Here is a 16757-nt window from a genome sequence, read left to right as displayed (position 1 = left end):
CAGATTCTGGGGAAATAATGGGGAAGACATCCGGAAACCTGGGGTATATCCCCTGCTGCATTCAGCCAAATGCGCCGATGAAATCCTCTGGCGAGTAAAATGTGCTTATTTGGGCCATTGGCTCGCTTCGTCCAGGTCTGGGCTTCCTGCCGAAGCTAGAACTTGATGCTCAAGTGCTGGCTGCGTCGGCTCCCCCCCAATCTTGTTGATCACCAATCTATAAGAATCGAGGATGCCCTCCCGTGGCGTATCCCATCCTATCTAATGGCTCTCAAGTTCAAGTCAGGGCGAAACGATCTGTCAAAGGCTGAACTGGGACTTCTTTCCTCGCTTGAACGATTCGTTAAAATAATTCTTTTCAACCTAGCGGTATGTCTGCCAACGACAAAGACGTGTCTAAAGGCGTTCCCGCCACTGAGCATCTCGAGCGTTCCATTTCAAACGACGCCGTCCTCAAAGTCGCCGAGCATGCCGACCTCGAGGCTATCGAAGAGACCACACCGGGCAGGTTCGTCTGGCTCTGTGCCTGTGCCACTGCCATAGGTGGCATGCTCTTCGGCTACGACGTACGTGTAATCTTTCTTGCACCACAAGGCTCCTCTTCCGCAGCCTGTACAACTCCCGAACTGAGCCTTGCGACGGGTTGTTGTTAATTCACGTCGAGACAGACTGGTGTCATCTCCGGTGTGCTGGTCGTCATTGGGTCAGACCTTGGGTAACAAGCCCATCAGCAACTCTGACAAGGAGCTCATCACCGCACTCTGTGCTGCGGGAGCTCTAGTCGGTGCTGTTGTTGCCGGAGTCACTGCGGACATGTACGGTCGTCGACCGGCCATCTGGTTTGCGTCCGTGTTGTTCACCGTCGGTGCTTGTCATACAAGCAAGCTCCTACACCATCGCTCAGATGTCTGTGGGTCGTGTCGCCGTTGGGCTGGGTGTCGGTTCCGCTTCCATGGCGAGTTCATCGTCCAATCGTTCTCATTTAACTTCAAGAAACAAGTACAAAAGGAAACGTCTTGCTGATTTAACTAATTCACCCCTTTGGATCGTTCCTCTATACATCGCAGAGATATCCCCAGCGAGGTTCCGCGGCAGGATGATCTCGGTCGACATGATCTTCCTCGGCTCCGGCTCGGTCCTTGCCTACGCTTTTGACGCGGCCTTCTACAAGGTGGCACACGGATGGAGGTACATGGTCGGCATCGGAGGCGTCCCGTCCATCATCCTCAGTGTCCTTCTCTTCTGGTGTCCCGAGTCGCCTCGCCAGCTCATGTTCCATGGCAGACGCGAAGAGTGCGAAAGGGTGCTGAGACGCATCTACCCTCATGCCACCGAGGAACATCTCGCCAACAATTTGCTGTCTCTTGAATACGGTGTCAACGCCTCCAAGGACCTCAGTGAGGAGATCTCGTGGCGCACTTCGCTCAAGAATATCTTCACCATCCCTGCGAACTTCAGGGCTACCATCGCAGCGTGTGGGATCATGGCGTTTCAGCAGTTCTGCGGCTTCAATACACTCATGTACTACTCCTCAACGCTCTTCGATATCGCGGGGTTCCCGAACCCTACTAGTATCACAGTCGAGACCGTCGTCGCCGTACCGTCCTTTCAATCTTCCTCATTGACCGCACAGGTCGGCGTAGGATTCTGCTCTGGACAATGTGGGGAATGCCCGTCTGCCTGGTCATCGCGGCCGTCGCCTTCCACTGGATCCCTCTAGACCTAAACACCCTGGAGCCCACAGAAACGAACATCGGCTGGCCGGCCTACGTGGTGCTCGTCATGATGATCCTGTTCGTCGCCTTCTATGCCGCCGGCCTCGGTTGCGTGCCGTGGCAGGCGAACGAGTTCCTGCCGATGGAGGTCCGGGCCATGGGTACCACGCTGATCAATATCTCCAACTGGGGGCCCAACATCGTCGTCTCGGCCACGTTCCTGACCATGATGCGGAACATGACGCCCTCTGGCACGTTCTGGTTCTACGCTGGCCTGTCTTTCCTCGGCTGGGTCTTTGTGTATTTCTGCTTCTCTGAGGCGGCGAACATGACGCTTGAGGAGGTTCGCGTTGTGTTTCAGCATGGGTTTGGTGTTAGGTACGCTGAGGAGTGGCGCAAGCAGCGCAAGATTCAGCAGACTGCTTTTACTGGAGACGTATGAGATGATAATGGAGGCGCAGCGCTGCGTGCAACACCGCGTAAATATGAGAGCGTCGTGGTTATGTTTGTCGGGCCCATCGCTTGACCTGCACACGTGTCAAAGAGTAGTTGGACACGAGGACAGAACAGTAAGTAAATGAGATGGATCGAGTCTTCTCAGCAGTACAGTCTTGATTCGCTAGCAAAATTCAGAACATGGTTCTAACAAGGGTATGATAGATCGTATCAACAAACACACTCATCTGGACGCAGGTCCACAAAAAGTCCCAGGAGAACGCCTCGTGCCGTCGAGCCGGTGTCCAACAAACAGGCACCAAGTAACCCAAACTCCAGACTGGTTTTGGTGTTTCGAAAACAAATTACAACGAAAAGAAAAATCGGAAACATCACTCCTTCGTCAATTCCAAGAATCGTCATTCCGCTACCACTGGGTCCCCCATACCAAAATTGAAGTACCTCGAGCCTCCCACAGAGCTCACCACCACACACCAAATAGCTCTAGACCCCTCAAGCCTGGCCGAACTCCCCAGTCTGAGCCCTCCGGACGGTCGTGACACCAACCTTGCGGTTCTCCTTACTCAACATGGTAAAGCCAAAGATGAAGCCAGAGATAAGCTCGCTAGGGTTAAGCAAACCAAGCCAGGCCCAGACGCCGAGGAAGCCACCCTGGTACCTCGTGCCCGCGGCGCCGACGGCGGCGTAAGGGCCGGCGGGCTTGTGGGGAGGCGGCGGGGAGCCGCCGGCCGAGGTGCCGGACTCGAGGTCGGCCTGGGCGAGGGGCATGTGCTTGCCGGCGTTCTCGAGGTAGTAGGGCTTCACGTCGTAGGCGAAGTGGAAGAAGATGGAGAAGGGGACGGTGAGCAGGGCCATGACCATGACCGGGATGCCGATGAAGTCGTCGGACCAGGAGAAGTAGGCTGTTGGCTTGAGGGGGGAGGGGCTGATGGAGCGGAGGATCCAGTAGATGAGCTGGGAACGAGGGTTCATGTTGTTAGTCTGGCTGTACTGTGTGATTTTGAGGGGTGGATCGGAGCCTTGTGGGGACCTACCTGGATGATACCGGTGATGGCGACAAGCAGTTTGAACGCAGCCAGCTTGGCGAGGGGCTTGTGGTGCGCCAGACGCCCCTTGAGAGCACCGTAGAGCCTCAGACAGGACATGATTGCCAGTGTCAAGCTGACATTGTGGATGATGTCGAGCCAGAGATGGCCAAAGTAGGGCTTGCTGCTCACGAGGCAGTAGACGCCCTGCGACTCGAAGATGGCGGTGAAGATGGCCACGAGCGCCTGGACGGCCGGGTACTGGAAGATGAGCATCCACATCTTGCGGTACCACTCGAGGCCGTTGATGGGCTCCTCTTCGACCTCAGGCTGCGGGCCATGGTCCCCGCGACGGCCTCTGCCCCGCCGACCAGCGCTGCTCTTCTTATTCTTCTGCGGCACCTTGAGGGCGGCGAAGAAGACCTCGCGGTGCTGGTCCGAGGGGGACACGAACTGGCACATGAGGAGGAAGAAGTTGCACAGGGCGATGGCCTGGACAAAGTCGAGCCAGGGGTTGATGTAGACGTAGGCATTCGGGAAGGAGACCTCGAGGAAGCAGCCGACGGCGAAGACGGGCAGGTAGCAGCAGATCCTCAGGATGTTGAGCTGCTCGTTGGGCCTCGACAGGTGGGTTGCATGTCTGAACATGAGGATGAACAGGCTGAGCAGGGTGAAGCAGGCACAGGCGCCGGTGATGATCTGGTTGATGGTGAAGAAATCATGGCCGCCGGCCAGCTTGGCGGTCTCGGTGTTGGTCAGCGGCCGGGGCATGGCGCACACATGGCCGTTCTTGCTTGTGTAGTTGTATGGCTCGAAGTCGTCGGACCGGCCCACCAGTCGAGGCAGGCTGGCGACCATGCGGTCGTAGAGCGGTGCAGCCATGGCTGGGGGTTTGTTTGTTGCCACCACTACTGCTTGAGAATTTTGGGAACTGCACTGTTGAGGGATTGGACAGGTGATGCCAAGGTCTTGACGGGTATCTTAGTAGAAGAGAGGCAAATGGTGTAAGGGAGATGGGTGCGGTATATGGAAAAAGGTCTAGGACGGAAGTTGAGGAGCAGCAGCGAGGAATGGGACCATTGAATGGGATTAGGAATGGGAACGAGAGTAGGGACAGGAGTGGCCATTTTCTCTTTTATTCTAGTAACCCAGCTGCGGTTGTCATCACGGTAGGCTACGACGCCCTCATCTGCACAGTCTGACAAGACTTCGTTCCGCATTGTCAAAGCTGGCTGGGCTGAGACCGTGATTGCGTCGAGCCCGTTGGCTGGACATGTCAGCCACGGCAGGGATGTGCATCCTGTGGCAGGGGCCGTGTAGCGGGATCGCGCTCGGTATCGCACCAGTGGGGCTGTGGGGCCAATAGGGCAGCGCCCGGGTGACAGGGTTCCGTTTTCCCAAAAGCTTGTCTCGAAAAACGGTCCCGTCTTTCTCTTCGGCTGCGGAGCTAGTCCTCGTTTGACAAAAGGCACCACGCAGTCAGTTACATTCAATGCCAGAGCCAGTGCCAAATTCCCCAAGTCACCCAAACGGGAAACCAACCGTGCATGGTGAATACCGCGTTCCCGTTGGCCCAGCATCTGCATCTGCATCTGCAATGCGCTTCCGTGGTCGGCCAATATAATTCGGTACCTTAATTCTGTCCCTCGCAGACCAGCACAGATCAACTTCTCAGCCTAGTACTCTGCACCGCCCACCCCGTCGGGTTCGTTCCACCTCGCCCCAATGCACCCAATCCAGAGGCAACCAAAAAGCTTGTCGAAGCTTGTCTTGTCTTACTGCACTACTTACTGCACGACCTGGTGTGCTACGCCGCAAGCTAAGACCATGACCACCCGCACATCCATCCTGACATCCATCCTTCCCACTCCTTTACCCCATTTATCCACATTACTTCGTCACCCCGGCTTATCTGCCTGGATTTTCGGGCGCCTGCTTAGTATGAGCACGGTTCACACACAGTGTCATACCCGCTTTCCGTCTCCCGACTGTGGCGCCCCACCCGGCAAGCTATAACAGAACTCCCGCCCCACTCTCCCTACAGACTTTTCTCTCCTTTGTAAAACTCGGTTCGACCTCCCCATCCATCAACAACAGGACTATTGGCCCAATGGCAAGGCGTCTGACTACGACTCGTGATCCTCTCACGAGATATTCGCAATCAGGAGATTGCAGGTTCGACCCCTGCATAGTCCTCTTATAGGCCCTGTAAAGCACATATTTGGTCCAAGGCTCCCCGTACTGCATCCATTTTGCAGTTCCAGACAGAGGGAGGTTATTAAGGACGTCGTACCTCCAGCCTACTACGTTCGATAGTCAGGGCGGGTTCTTTTGTATTCTCTTGCGAGAGCAATTTGCAAACAACATGAAGTTGTGATACATGTCTACGCGGTGTCATTCCGGCGGCGCAAAATTTGGCAGTGATGCTTTTTTTGACTTGACTCCTTACAAGGCGCCACATTTGGTCAAGTGCCCAAGACAGTCAAGTACGCGGTACTAGTAGCGCGGGTGTCTTTTACGACCACAGCGCCTATTGCGCGGGGCGACTGGCCAGTATTGACATTGAAACCTCCAAACCTTCCATGCCACTCACTCCTTATGCTCAGCGTTTTCCAACATTTCATCCTCCCATCCGTTGTCCTTCAGGTATATCTCAAATGCCTTGTCCTCAGCCAAGAGATCTGCCTGCGTCATGTCTTCGATCATGAACCTGGAGTCCAGTGTTAGCAAAAGCTGTAACTTCCAAACATGGCTGGTCAACCACAAGACCTACCAGTACACAGCCATTCCAACAGCACCGAAGACGGCTGCGAAGAAGAAGGTCCACCTCTGGCCAAAGTTCTCCTTGATAGGCGTGAACACCTCCGTCCCAACGGCGGCGCCCGCCTTGCCCAGGGCCGCTGAAATCGCATAGCAGACACCTCGGATGGCAGTCGGGTACGACTCTGTCGACACGAGCCCGAGGGTCGCACCAGGTCCCATGTGCCCCAGGCTCTGCATCAGTCCGTACATGACGACAAACGCCGGGATGACCTCGGTGATCTGCGCGAATGAACACCCGACGATCAGGCCGACGAGCAGGTAGCCGCCAAACCCCAGGATCCCGGTCCACCGGCGGCCCAGCTTGTTGACGAGGAAGATGCCGACAAACACGCCCGGCAGCGTCATCAGGGAGAGGATGAGCTGCCACATGGCCACCGTCTGTAGGGCCTTGCCCGGCACCAGGGAGTTAATAATCGTGCTGGACATGATACTGTTCGGGAAGTTAACAAAGTCGTAGATGAAGAACGCGCCGCCGGTGCCCAGGAGGCGGACCCAGTATCTCTTGAAGATAAGCCGGAGCGGGATCCTGACCGTCTTCGTCGACTTGAAGTTGGACCGTTGGAAAAGCCTCGAGTCCTGCATGCGGAGGCGGAACATGAAGACAAATAGCGGGAGAATGACCGAGACGGCGTTGACCGCGATGTACGTCGTGTCGAGGTTGTTGTTGGATGCAATCAGAGTCATCAGATACACGAACACGCAGACTGGCCCTCCCCAGCAGGTGATGAATGTCGTCGCGCACACGAAGACGGGGCCGCGGGACTTGGGCTTGTAATCCTCCATTCCTTCGCAGGCGGCCTAACGGCAGAAGTTAGCATCACGACACTAGCCCAACACTTGGGTATGGGTGAACTCACAGCCGCTCCGGCTGGGAATTCGCCCCCAACACCAACCCCAGCCATGCCACGGACGATGGTAAGATACCATAGCATATTCTCAACGCCCAGGCGCTCGACCCTGAGCGCCAGTGTGGCCATCAGGCTTCCGATCACGACAAGCGACGAGGTGAAGACCATACCCGCCTTTCGCGACCACCAGTCCGTGACGAAGCCCAGAAGCAGGATCCCAAAGACCTGCCCGACGATCAGGGCGTTGGAGATCCTCGTCTTGTCGTCTGATGTGTACTGATTGCCGAGCATGTGCGCGAAGATGACGTTCACCGTGGAGGCGACGTGCTGCTGGTAGCCATCGGAGAAGTTGGCTGCCGTCTGTGCGACAGGATCAAGTTCTCTTGTCAGCTGATTTCTTTCCCATTGGTTGAGCAGGGCCTCGAGGACTCACACAGCCTGCCACTGCAAATATCGATGTCGTGCGGGAACTCTTCCGTCCACCCCCTCCATCCAGAGGCGCCGCGGCAGCGCCCGAGGCTTGCTTCTTTTCGCTCAGATCGGTTGCGGACGTAGGTCCCAGCTGCTCAAACACGGCTACCTGGGGTGGCGACGACATTTTGGGCTTGGTGGTGCCTCATATGTTTTTCTTTGGAAACCGTCCATGCCAAGGGATCCATCTTTATATATCACTCACACGCCCTTACGATCCACCAAAAATCTTGTACTGTTGCAATGCTAGATAGGTGGGCCGGCGGTGGGTCCTCATGCGTCCGGTGATGGTCCGCGGAGTAGCTCGCCGCGGACCTCGCCGCTGATAAGATGTGTTTCCTAATGAGAAATGCTCACATTAGTGGGATTGGTTACGTGTGATGACGGGGAGTGGACACTATGGTGTGTTTTCGTTTTGACTTGCCTCCACCAAGTCTAGGCGTTGTACTTGCCACTCATTCTATGTTTCATGCTGTCTCTGTATGACGGCGAGGAGGATTGTCGTTGTAGAGTGCAATGGTCTATTGACCCTTTGTACATTAAGGCCTGGAAGTAACCTCGCGGGGTACCGCGGTGTTATGAATGTGGACCTAGGATTTCAGCCATTCTTCAAGCCAAATTCCCCTTTCAACTGCGCGCGCGGCGAATGCCAGGTCGAATTTTGCCACCGTCCTATAGCCCCTGATTGCAGTCAACCACGAAAAGCCTTACCCAGGCTTTTAGCCTTGCCGTCCATGTCTATAATTCGGAGGTGGATTATGTGACTGGTATACCCGAGGCAAAGCAAGCACGCGAAAAAACCTCATCTGTGACGACATGGGAGGCGAGGGTACGAGAACATGTGCAAGGTCTCGCACATTTACCGCAATGGTACAAATTTCCGTCTTGGGACCAGAGTATCTCAAAAAGCAATACAGTGCTAGGTATTCACTATTCATTCTTGACCTAGGTACAAATGCAGGTACTACTATTCATTGCCAATTTCGAACCCCAAACCAAGAAAAATGTGTCGTTCTCACCAGACAGTCTCATGTTGAATCCTCGCCATGCCACGAAAGTCCTGACCCAGTCACTTTCTCGCTCACTTGTGCAGCTCCTTCCCAATCTTCTCAAACTCCTCAGTCCAGGCCCCAACATCATCAACCCTCTTGTACGGGTCAAAGTTGAGGTGCTCAGCGTCCACGAAGACGGACTCGCCAAGGACCATCGTCCCCCTGCCGACAAGCCCGTCCTCGCTGCCATCACGCCCGAGCGCACCCCAGGCGCTCAGCGTGTGCTCGGCGTCATTACCCCCAGGTGTGGGGTCCTCCCAGACGCTGACCTCGAACTCCTTGCCGGGGCGGAAGAAGAAGTCGGGCAGCGAGGCGAGGACGGAGTTCTCGCTGGGGAAGGGCTGCATCTGCTCCTCCCGGACGTTGTCGAGCATCAGGACGAGAGGTCGCTTGGCATCTGATGGCGGTGGTGACGAGCGGGAGAGGTCCAGCTTGACGTCTGCGGCCGAGAGCTGGATGTTGGGCGACGTGAGGAGGGCGTGGTCGATGTGGTGCTCCGTGTCGCTTCCGTAGAGGTAGAAGGGCATGCGGCCCGTGGGGTAGCTGGAGGCGAGGTATAGGCCGTTGAGGTGGCGGTCCACGGTGGGTTGAGTGATGTTCAGAGTGAAGTTTGGCAGCATGGGAGCACCGTAACTAGATAGGCCATGGGCCCATGGTCAGTCGGTCCTGTTCACCCATTATGGTCAAGGGTCCATCTCATGGTGGATGGACTCACGAGGCACCGGAGGTGATGAAGCCAGTCAGGGCTCCGCCGCTCTTGATCGCTTCGGTGAGATCGACATCCTTGACTGTCTTGAAGGTGAAGATCTCTCCAGGGTACTGAGACCTAAGTGTGGAATACCATTCCTGGGCAGCCTGTGGGAGTTCAACTTCCAAGACCGTCTGCCGCCGGTGATTTGCCACATGGAAACTGGGATTGTGGAGGAGACAGACCGGGTTCTCGCCTTGCATCAGGAAGGAGTGAATACCCTTGGTTTCTTCATTACGACCGCGGGAGACCTTATCAATCACAAATAATGTCAGTCTGTGGCCTTTCACGAAGGTGGAAGAGAAGAACATAATCCGCTTGGACGACTCACGTCGACTGCTTCCAACGCGACTTTCTTGAAGATGCCAGCCAGTTCGGCAATGAAGTCTTTCTCGGTGGGGAACGGAGACATGACGACATTGCGCAGCACAAATAGATCTTGTTTGTCATCCTTGAGACCGAGTCTCTCCTTGAATTTGGCCGCGCATTCTCCATAGAGATCCGTCGAGAACTCCGTGGAGGTGAGATAGAGAGGGATCTTTGTCGGGTCGTCGCCGGGAGAGTCCACCGAGAGGCTCTCAACGATGCGCTGCATGAAGTAGTTTGCCTCAAGAACGTCAGTGTTCAAGTCCCCATTGCTGTATTTGAAGTTGCAAGCAAACGCGTTGATGTTCAGGTCCGATCCCAACTTTCGGAGAAGGGTGAGGGCATCATCGCCCCCCGGGCTGGTGCTGGTGTTGGTCACAATCTCGAGGTTGGAGGCGGAGAGGATGTTGTCTCGGATCCATTGTCTCTCGGCCTCGATAGACTCCTCAGTTGCATCATCCGCCAGCTCGGAGGGGAGCATGTTGAAAGGGATGACCGTGAATGGCATGCTGTCATCAGTCATGGCTGCCCATTGTGCCGATAACTACGGAAATTTACTCAGATTATCCTGAAATTTCAACAGTGAGCAGCCAAACGAGCATCTTGCTTACCCGACTACACGTGAAGGTGACCTCCCCTAGCAGTGCGCCGTAGCCATCGGGGTTGAGCCCAATGCAACTGTTGGCAAGGTATGTGGATACGGCTGAAGCTCCCGGCTTGCTGTGCACTGGTCAGTCACCTTGGTGCCATCCCCTAGAAGACTGGTTATATGCATAGAAATCGACTTGCCTTCCCTCCACCCCATATATTCCAATACTCTCAGTCGATCCCTGTGACAGATAGGGACTCGTCCAAGTGAGCTGGTACCGCATCCGTCCGTCCTTGTAGCACAGCCCACCCGCAGGGTAGGGGATGTACCCAGCTTTGTGTGGATCGACAGTGATGGAGTCTGCATGCCGCAGCCACCAGAGGTCATCTTGGGTATCGGGCCGCAGACCGCTGTCCGGCACGAATCCCGTAGCTGGTCCCAGCCCGATCGGCAGAGGGCCCGAGAATTTGCTTCCGGGGAGATAATCCTTCGGAAGCATTGAAGCAAAGTATCCTCCCCAGGCCGCGTCGGCGTGGACGACAAAGGAGAGACCGCGAGCCTGGAAGCGGCGTCGCATGTTGAGTACCTCGCCAAGTGGGTCGACCGCGCCTTCTTCGGTCGTCCCCATAATTGCGACTACAGCATACACCGGCTGCTTTTCCTTGAGGCTGAGCTCAAGCTGCTCCTCGAGCTTGGACAGGTCGAGGCGTGCGCCATGGTCGACCGCGATGCTGACCACATTTTGAGATCCAATCCCAGCGATGGCTATAATTATCATCGATGATTGTCAATGGAGGGCATTATCAACTCAAAGTTGAACGACAGGACGTACCTGCTGCTTTAGGCCAGGAATAGTGCCGTGTGCTGGACAGCATGTACTGTGCTGGCTTTTCGATGCCGAACTGTTTCTCGATTTCATCCTTCCCCAGGGATTGGATCCCATAATCATCCATCACTTTCTCCAGATACTTGGAAGAAATACCGTAATCACGATTCAAGCGATCTGGGAGATCGAGTATGGTCTCTACCTTCAGGTTGAGAAGGTCCCATGTCGGCATGTTGACCAACAGGTCTTCCTTGTTCTGGGCGTTGACGACTGTGAATGTCTCGCCAACATTCTTCAGTGGTCCGTCGAGAGCCATGCGAAGCGAGAGGGGATAGAATTTGAGATTTCTTGCTGCATTTCCAAGGTTGTAAGGACCTGAATTGAGCCAGGAAGCGCCGAACTGGGCCATAAAGGTAATACTCACCAGCCCTGTACCAGTCAGTGTGATGATCCCAGAAAAGTTGAATTTTGAGGTCTGGGGCTTACCACATTGACTCCAAGTTGGCAATAGTACCGTCGCATGTGACATGGCCCCAGGGGCTCGGCCTCGAATCATTGGGCCTATTGCCCTTTGCTTCAACGCTGACGTTGTATCCGAACATTTCACACAGCTGCTCTCCAACCTTGATCTCTGCCAACGTGGAGAGCGGTGATGCCTCGCTGAACAAACCATGGTATTAGCTTGATTCCTCTCAAGGAAGACTCATCGCCCACCGAAGGCAGGAACGAAGAATGACTGAGTGATGAGAACAACGAAATTCAATTGTTCCTGTTGAACTATACGGCCCCCCATGTCCTGGGAAATGAAGGGGACCAGGGCGTCATGAAACCAAGTTGAAGTTTGACTCACAAGGCAACATTGTTTGGGTTGTACAGCATCGCTATTGTTTGTTAGTAAACTGATAAATACCCTAGAATGATGTGTTCCGAAACTTTGAGAAAATTGCTATACAGAGGTGTAGTCAAACGAAACAGAAAAAAGAGATTAAACGCACTGGTGAAGTATCCAAGAAGTGCCGGCATAGACATATCCATACACATGTGCGCCTGATAGCGAGGTGACCAGAACGGGATCGAGTGTTTGCCTAATAGCTCTCCTGTCTTGCGAACGGCGTTGGCAACGGCCGTAGTACGGTCCTGGAACTCTGCCGAGTTCTGAATCTGCTCCGTGATGAAAGCCTGTCGAGATGGCAAATTTGTCAATTATCTCGATCCTGCGTTCTAAGAAAGGTTACGAATGGTGGAGACTGACGCCGTCTTCAGGAAAGTAGTTCACCCTCGACTGCTCGAGTTGGTTGAGGATTTCGTCCATGTTCTTCCTGAAGAACTTCATGTTCTCGGCTTGCGGGCCTATGAAGTAGGAGCAGACAGCCTGGTGGGAGATGTCATTGACGGTCTCTGCGTCCGTGGCTCCACTGCGAAAGACATTTCCCTTGTCTTTGGTGAGCTTGATGTCTCCAGTGAGGCCGTTGACTCCTTTAGACAGGTCGATGCCAATGTTTGAGGAGACACTTCCGACCTTGGGGATCTTCAATCCACTGCTCCCGCTTGCCTTTCCGAAGCCGGGCACGTTGATGCCGCTCTGGAAGGTAGCTCCGCCCACGTTGAAAGTGGCCATGTTCGGTTCTTGTGACGGTTTGCGGGTTTAGAAGAGATGAGGTTTGATACAGGAAACGAGACTGTGAAAAGGGTTCCATTTGTGCCTTTTTATGCCCCATTCCTCATCTTGGAAGGGCTCCTTGAGCTGCCCATTACTTCCTGTTCATCCTATTCCTCCCGTCTTCAATGACGACCAGATGCAACCAACAACGTCCAGTGCCCGAGAGGGGACTGCATGGAATGAGCGGTACTTTACGCAATGTGTCACTTCCAACATGCCTCTTCGTCATAGTTTCCTGCAAGATCGTCCTCCGATGTGTTTTCCGTGCTGCGAATCAAGCTTCAGTGGTAACAGTGCATATGTGCGTTGTTCATCTCAGCGGACGAACACGGAACTTTGCCGAACAGCATATTCTAGTGTAGCTTGGAAGGACCATAAAGAGTGCGTGCAATTGGAATGAGGCCAATGCATTGGTACCCGTTTTTGTCTTGTGCATAGGTGCGGTCCGGATCGAGAGGAGACTATTGGATTGGCGGTGCGGAAAGCGCTCGTGTGGCGTTTACCAACTGCGCTGTGGTCCCCGTCGGCGACACTCTGCAGAAGAAGCCCCTCTCTCGCTAAAACATCGATCGATTATTGGGTTGATCAGGGTAGATTTGAATGACGGTGTTCAACCTCTGCACGTGTGTGAATAGTGTGCATCTTTGAAGCTGCGTGCTCCAGCGAGGCAATGAAGTTGAATCACAGCATGATGGGCAGTGTGCATTAGAAATCCTAGGACCGTACCGCCACAGATCTGGCAACAGAATTATCAACCTATCTCGATTTCACTTCATCAAAGGTGTAGAAAAAGAGTGCGGAGGTTGTAGCGGGGGTACTGAACACTCCGACAAGCAGAGCACTGCCACTTGATAATTACATAAACGTGGGGGAGGGTACACAGATGCACCAACTCAGCCCCATGTCTCATACTCGTGTGAGGAAAGTGATTGTGCACCGCATCACATGAACGAGAAATTGGATCGGCACAATCCGAGATCCCCCGCAGTGGTTCCTGCTGTGCAACGTCCGATCGGTGCGCTCTCAAAACTGAGTACCACGGTGAATCTGATTCTGCGGATAGTTTGCTGTCACCCGGAAGCCGTGTGTTATCTCCCTGCAAATGGGTTACCTCATACATGGTACAAATCCACCACATTAAATGCTGTCACACTAGCTCACTAACAAAGAAGTAAGCAGAAATTCGCTCGAGAGCCGTCTGGATTGATATTGACCGAAGAATAGGAGACGGACGAGCGTATTGATTGCCGAGACTCTGGTGAGGCTGCCATAGGCTACTCACATATGTAGAGTTAGTTATGTCACCCGTTAGGAGTCAGTATCTAGATATCTAGCTTTTCGAGGGACCATCAGTGGCCGCAGCATGTGGATGTGACTTTCCTCAGTTTTTGTTTACAGACTTTGTAGACACAGTACACTGCAATTCTACCTCACCAGTTGGCGGTACATGTTTTTGTTTTGTTCGCAGGCCTCAAAAACTGCGAAGCATGTCAGCTTCAAGGTCTCTGGTGTCGAAACAATTAAGGTTCATCGCGTGCATATGCACGTCCTTGCCTTTCGTGTTGTGGACGTCAGACCCAAAGACAGAGGCAACGCAGTAGGCAACGCGGTAACGGCGCCCGTGACAGTTGGCGCCACCACCGTTAGACCGGGTCATAGCATACATGTGAAGAGGATTTTCTGTTGGAAGCAAGCGAGCGGCGTGACCACAGCTCGATCCAGACCTTCCTCAAGCAGCCACATGGCCATTGGCCGGAGGGCGTGTAGCAGAGCCAGGGCATGATTGGTAGGAGCAGGGTGTCTCTTTAGCGGATGAGATAGTAAGCAGCAGCATCTCACCTCAGGCTACCGTAAGGCAGTGCCAAACCTAGGTCTTAGTCTACCAAGGGTTCGGGCTGTGGTGTGGATTTAAAAGCCGTCATCCCCCTTGGGGTACCATTAGGCCATCAATTTTAACACTATCTTCCCATTTTCTTCTTTCACTCATCTTCTGTATCATGGATTCCCTTGAAGCTTTCGAACGAGGCCGAGCTCTTCCTCCTGAGGCTCTAAATCACGGCTCGCCCATCAATCCATTCAAGGCGGAGATCATTCCGCTCAGGGTCGAGCCATCCATTCCCCATGTCTGGCAAGGCTTTAACCGCTCAGCAGTCTTCTTCTTAGATGAGCACCTTGTCTTAAAAGCTCAAAAGCAGTACCATATCCCCAATGTCCCCTTACCGGGAGATCGTGTGCTCCTAGAACTCGGGCTCGCCAACTTCACGGGTACACAGCTTGAACGGCAGGTCTTTACCATCTTGCAATCTTCGCCACATCCTAACCTGGTTCGTTGCCTAGATGTCCGCGGAGTCAAGGATTCAGATATACTGGAAGGTATACTGTTCTTCGAGAGACTTGATCCACTGAGTACAGCCTTGGCTGAGTCCAATATGACTTGTCGACGACGCTCGGTTGTCGAGCTCGCTTCGGCCTTTGCGCATCTCGAATCGCTCGGGCTCATACCCACGCATGCATGTGCCCAAGATCTAGGGCTTGATAAGTACGTTCTAACATTGTGTACAATGACACCTCGCCATACTCGCCCCAGCACCGTGCTTCCCCATGCCTGATGGGACATTTCCACCCTACACGTCAGCAGTGTCTCAGCCGTGTGCTTGACAACGATTCTGATCCAGATACAAATCACGAGTGGCTAAATTGGAATTGCAGAAACGGACGACTTAAGCTGATGGGGTTCGGCGCCTCGCCACGCCGTTCTTATCCAGGAGTCCAGGGACATGAAGAAACGGCCGCGGACGAGCCCATTCCTAGTGCCGAGGTTATACGCCAAAACATAGGAAGTGCCCACCAGCGCCTCGCGTCTTGTCTACACTACATCCTTACCGGTGTTGACCCGGATGAGCAGGCTCAGCAACTGGGCGACGCACGTTATAGCCAGACAGAAAGGATCCAGTGGCGCGAAAAGGTCCGGCGCGGGGAGTACGCTATCGCCCCTGGTGCAGAGCCAATCGCGGGTATTCTCCAGGATGCCTGGACTCTGAGAACCACAACTGGTGACAAGGCTACGTCTTTCTCAGAGGTGGAACAGATGATTCGAGGCGCCCTTGGCCCCGTCGATATCGAGTATGGCGGGGGACTTCAGCCAGTCAACAATGTTGATGTGGAATTGATTGAAGAGAGATGTCGTGCGTGGCTCGGGGCGCAAGAGCGGGAGACGAAGTGGATGGGATGGAGGGAATATGAAGAGGCAGTCAGAGAGGCGACGGTCGACTATAATGCTTGAGGATGGAGTCTTGAAAGATAGAATGTCAGCTCAGTAGCTTCCAGAAGTCTTCAGTTTAGTCTACTGATAGTATTGAATGATGTTTCATACATTGTAAAAATAATTTAGCAGTTGAGTGTCAAATAATAGCGTTGGATGCTTGGTCTATTAGGCTAGCTAACGTCTATTCTACGGGAGGGAAGGCCCCTATTTATAGTTATTATCCTCCATACAATAGCAAACATATAGGGAAAAGGATATCCCGTATTAATAATAGCCTAGATATCTAAAATATTCCAACAGCCCCCCTTAAACTAATTTCCTTTTATTTATTTTATTTTATATATATAAGGGATTTAGTTTATAAAAAAGGAATATTCGCTATATAATAAGAAAACCTTATAAAAAGGAAAAAACTCACTTATATAAGTATATATATATATATATATATATATAGGCAAAAAACCCAAAAATTTGCTATCACTTAAACTTAAACTTATAGCTAGTAGGGTATTACATATTAAATTATGGTTTTATATGGGATTTACTAATTATTTTATAATAGTTACGATATATCACGGCATTTTTATATATTAAAGTTATACATCATTTTATTTATACTATATACACTATGGAAATACGTTTTCTATATAAAATTAAACATATATAAACGCAGTATAGGTATATTATAACTATATATATATATAGTATATATAGGCTGTATAAGTAACGCTTATTTTTCAGGAAAAACCTTTATTATTTTAATTATTTCTTCTAAGGGAAAACCTCCAGTATTTAGGGTAATATTATATATATATATAATTAAATCTGCTTTATTTATTTATATATTTTATAAGTAGAGGAAAAAATCTTAACCCTAGTTATTAAAAAGTAAACACCTTAATTTATTTTACGC

General features: G+C 52.7%; 5 protein-coding genes and 1 non-coding gene across 6 annotated transcripts; 3 read left to right on the top strand and 3 right to left on the bottom strand.

Moving 5' to 3' along the window:
- Positions 1–371: 371 nt before the first annotated feature.
- On the top strand, positions 372–2157 carry INS49_012084 (uncharacterized protein; the record flags this gene model as incomplete). Its single annotated transcript, XM_043172789.1, has 4 exons — positions 372–566; positions 709–845; positions 1096–1571; positions 1634–2157. The coding sequence occupies 4 exons, from the start codon at positions 372–374 to the stop codon at positions 2155–2157; spliced, it is 1332 nt and encodes a 443-aa protein (XP_043022086.1).
- A 506-nt stretch (positions 2158–2663) lies between these two features.
- INS49_012083 (uncharacterized protein) lies at positions 2664–4078 on the bottom strand (the record flags this gene model as incomplete). The annotated part of the gene is made up of 2 exons (XM_043172788.1): positions 2664–3125; positions 3206–4078. The coding sequence occupies 2 exons, from the start codon at positions 4076–4078 to the stop codon at positions 2664–2666; spliced, it is 1335 nt and encodes a 444-aa protein (XP_043022085.1).
- Positions 4079–5292: 1214 nt separating this feature from the next.
- Positions 5293–5392, top strand: INS49_012082. Its single transcript has one exon. It is a non-coding gene; the product is annotated as a tRNA-Arg (tRNA).
- A 393-nt stretch (positions 5393–5785) lies between these two features.
- On the bottom strand, positions 5786–7465 carry INS49_012081 (uncharacterized protein; the record flags this gene model as incomplete). The annotated part of the gene is made up of 4 exons (XM_043172787.1): positions 5786–5906; positions 5970–6817; positions 6877–7227; positions 7301–7465. The coding sequence occupies 4 exons, from the start codon at positions 7463–7465 to the stop codon at positions 5786–5788; spliced, it is 1485 nt and encodes a 494-aa protein (XP_043022084.1).
- Positions 7466–8419: 954 nt separating this feature from the next.
- Positions 8420–12537, bottom strand: INS49_012080 (uncharacterized protein; the record flags this gene model as incomplete). The annotated part of the gene is made up of 10 exons (XM_043172786.1): positions 8420–9023; positions 9106–9389; positions 9470–10048; positions 10116–10224; positions 10471–10858; positions 10926–11348; positions 11434–11579; positions 11770–11800; positions 11915–12098; positions 12172–12537. 10 exons carry the CDS (start codon positions 12535–12537, stop codon positions 8420–8422), a joined length of 3114 nt encoding a protein of 1037 aa, XP_043022083.1.
- A 2039-nt stretch (positions 12538–14576) lies between these two features.
- INS49_012079 (uncharacterized protein) lies at positions 14577–15862 on the top strand (the record flags this gene model as incomplete). The annotated part of the gene is made up of 2 exons (XM_043172785.1): positions 14577–15118; positions 15289–15862. 2 exons carry the CDS (start codon positions 14577–14579, stop codon positions 15860–15862), a joined length of 1116 nt encoding a protein of 371 aa, XP_043022082.1.
- Between the last annotated feature and the right edge of the window lie 895 nt (positions 15863–16757).

The sequence above is a fragment of the Diaporthe citri genome (genome assembly GCF_014595645.1).
Source record: "Diaporthe citri strain NFHF-8-4 chromosome Unknown scaffold_6, whole genome shotgun sequence".
Classification (NCBI taxonomy): Eukaryota; Fungi; Ascomycota; class Sordariomycetes; order Diaporthales; family Diaporthaceae; genus Diaporthe; species Diaporthe citri.
Note: the sequence above shows the minus strand (reverse complement) of the source record. Positions and strands in the feature narration are given on the sequence as shown.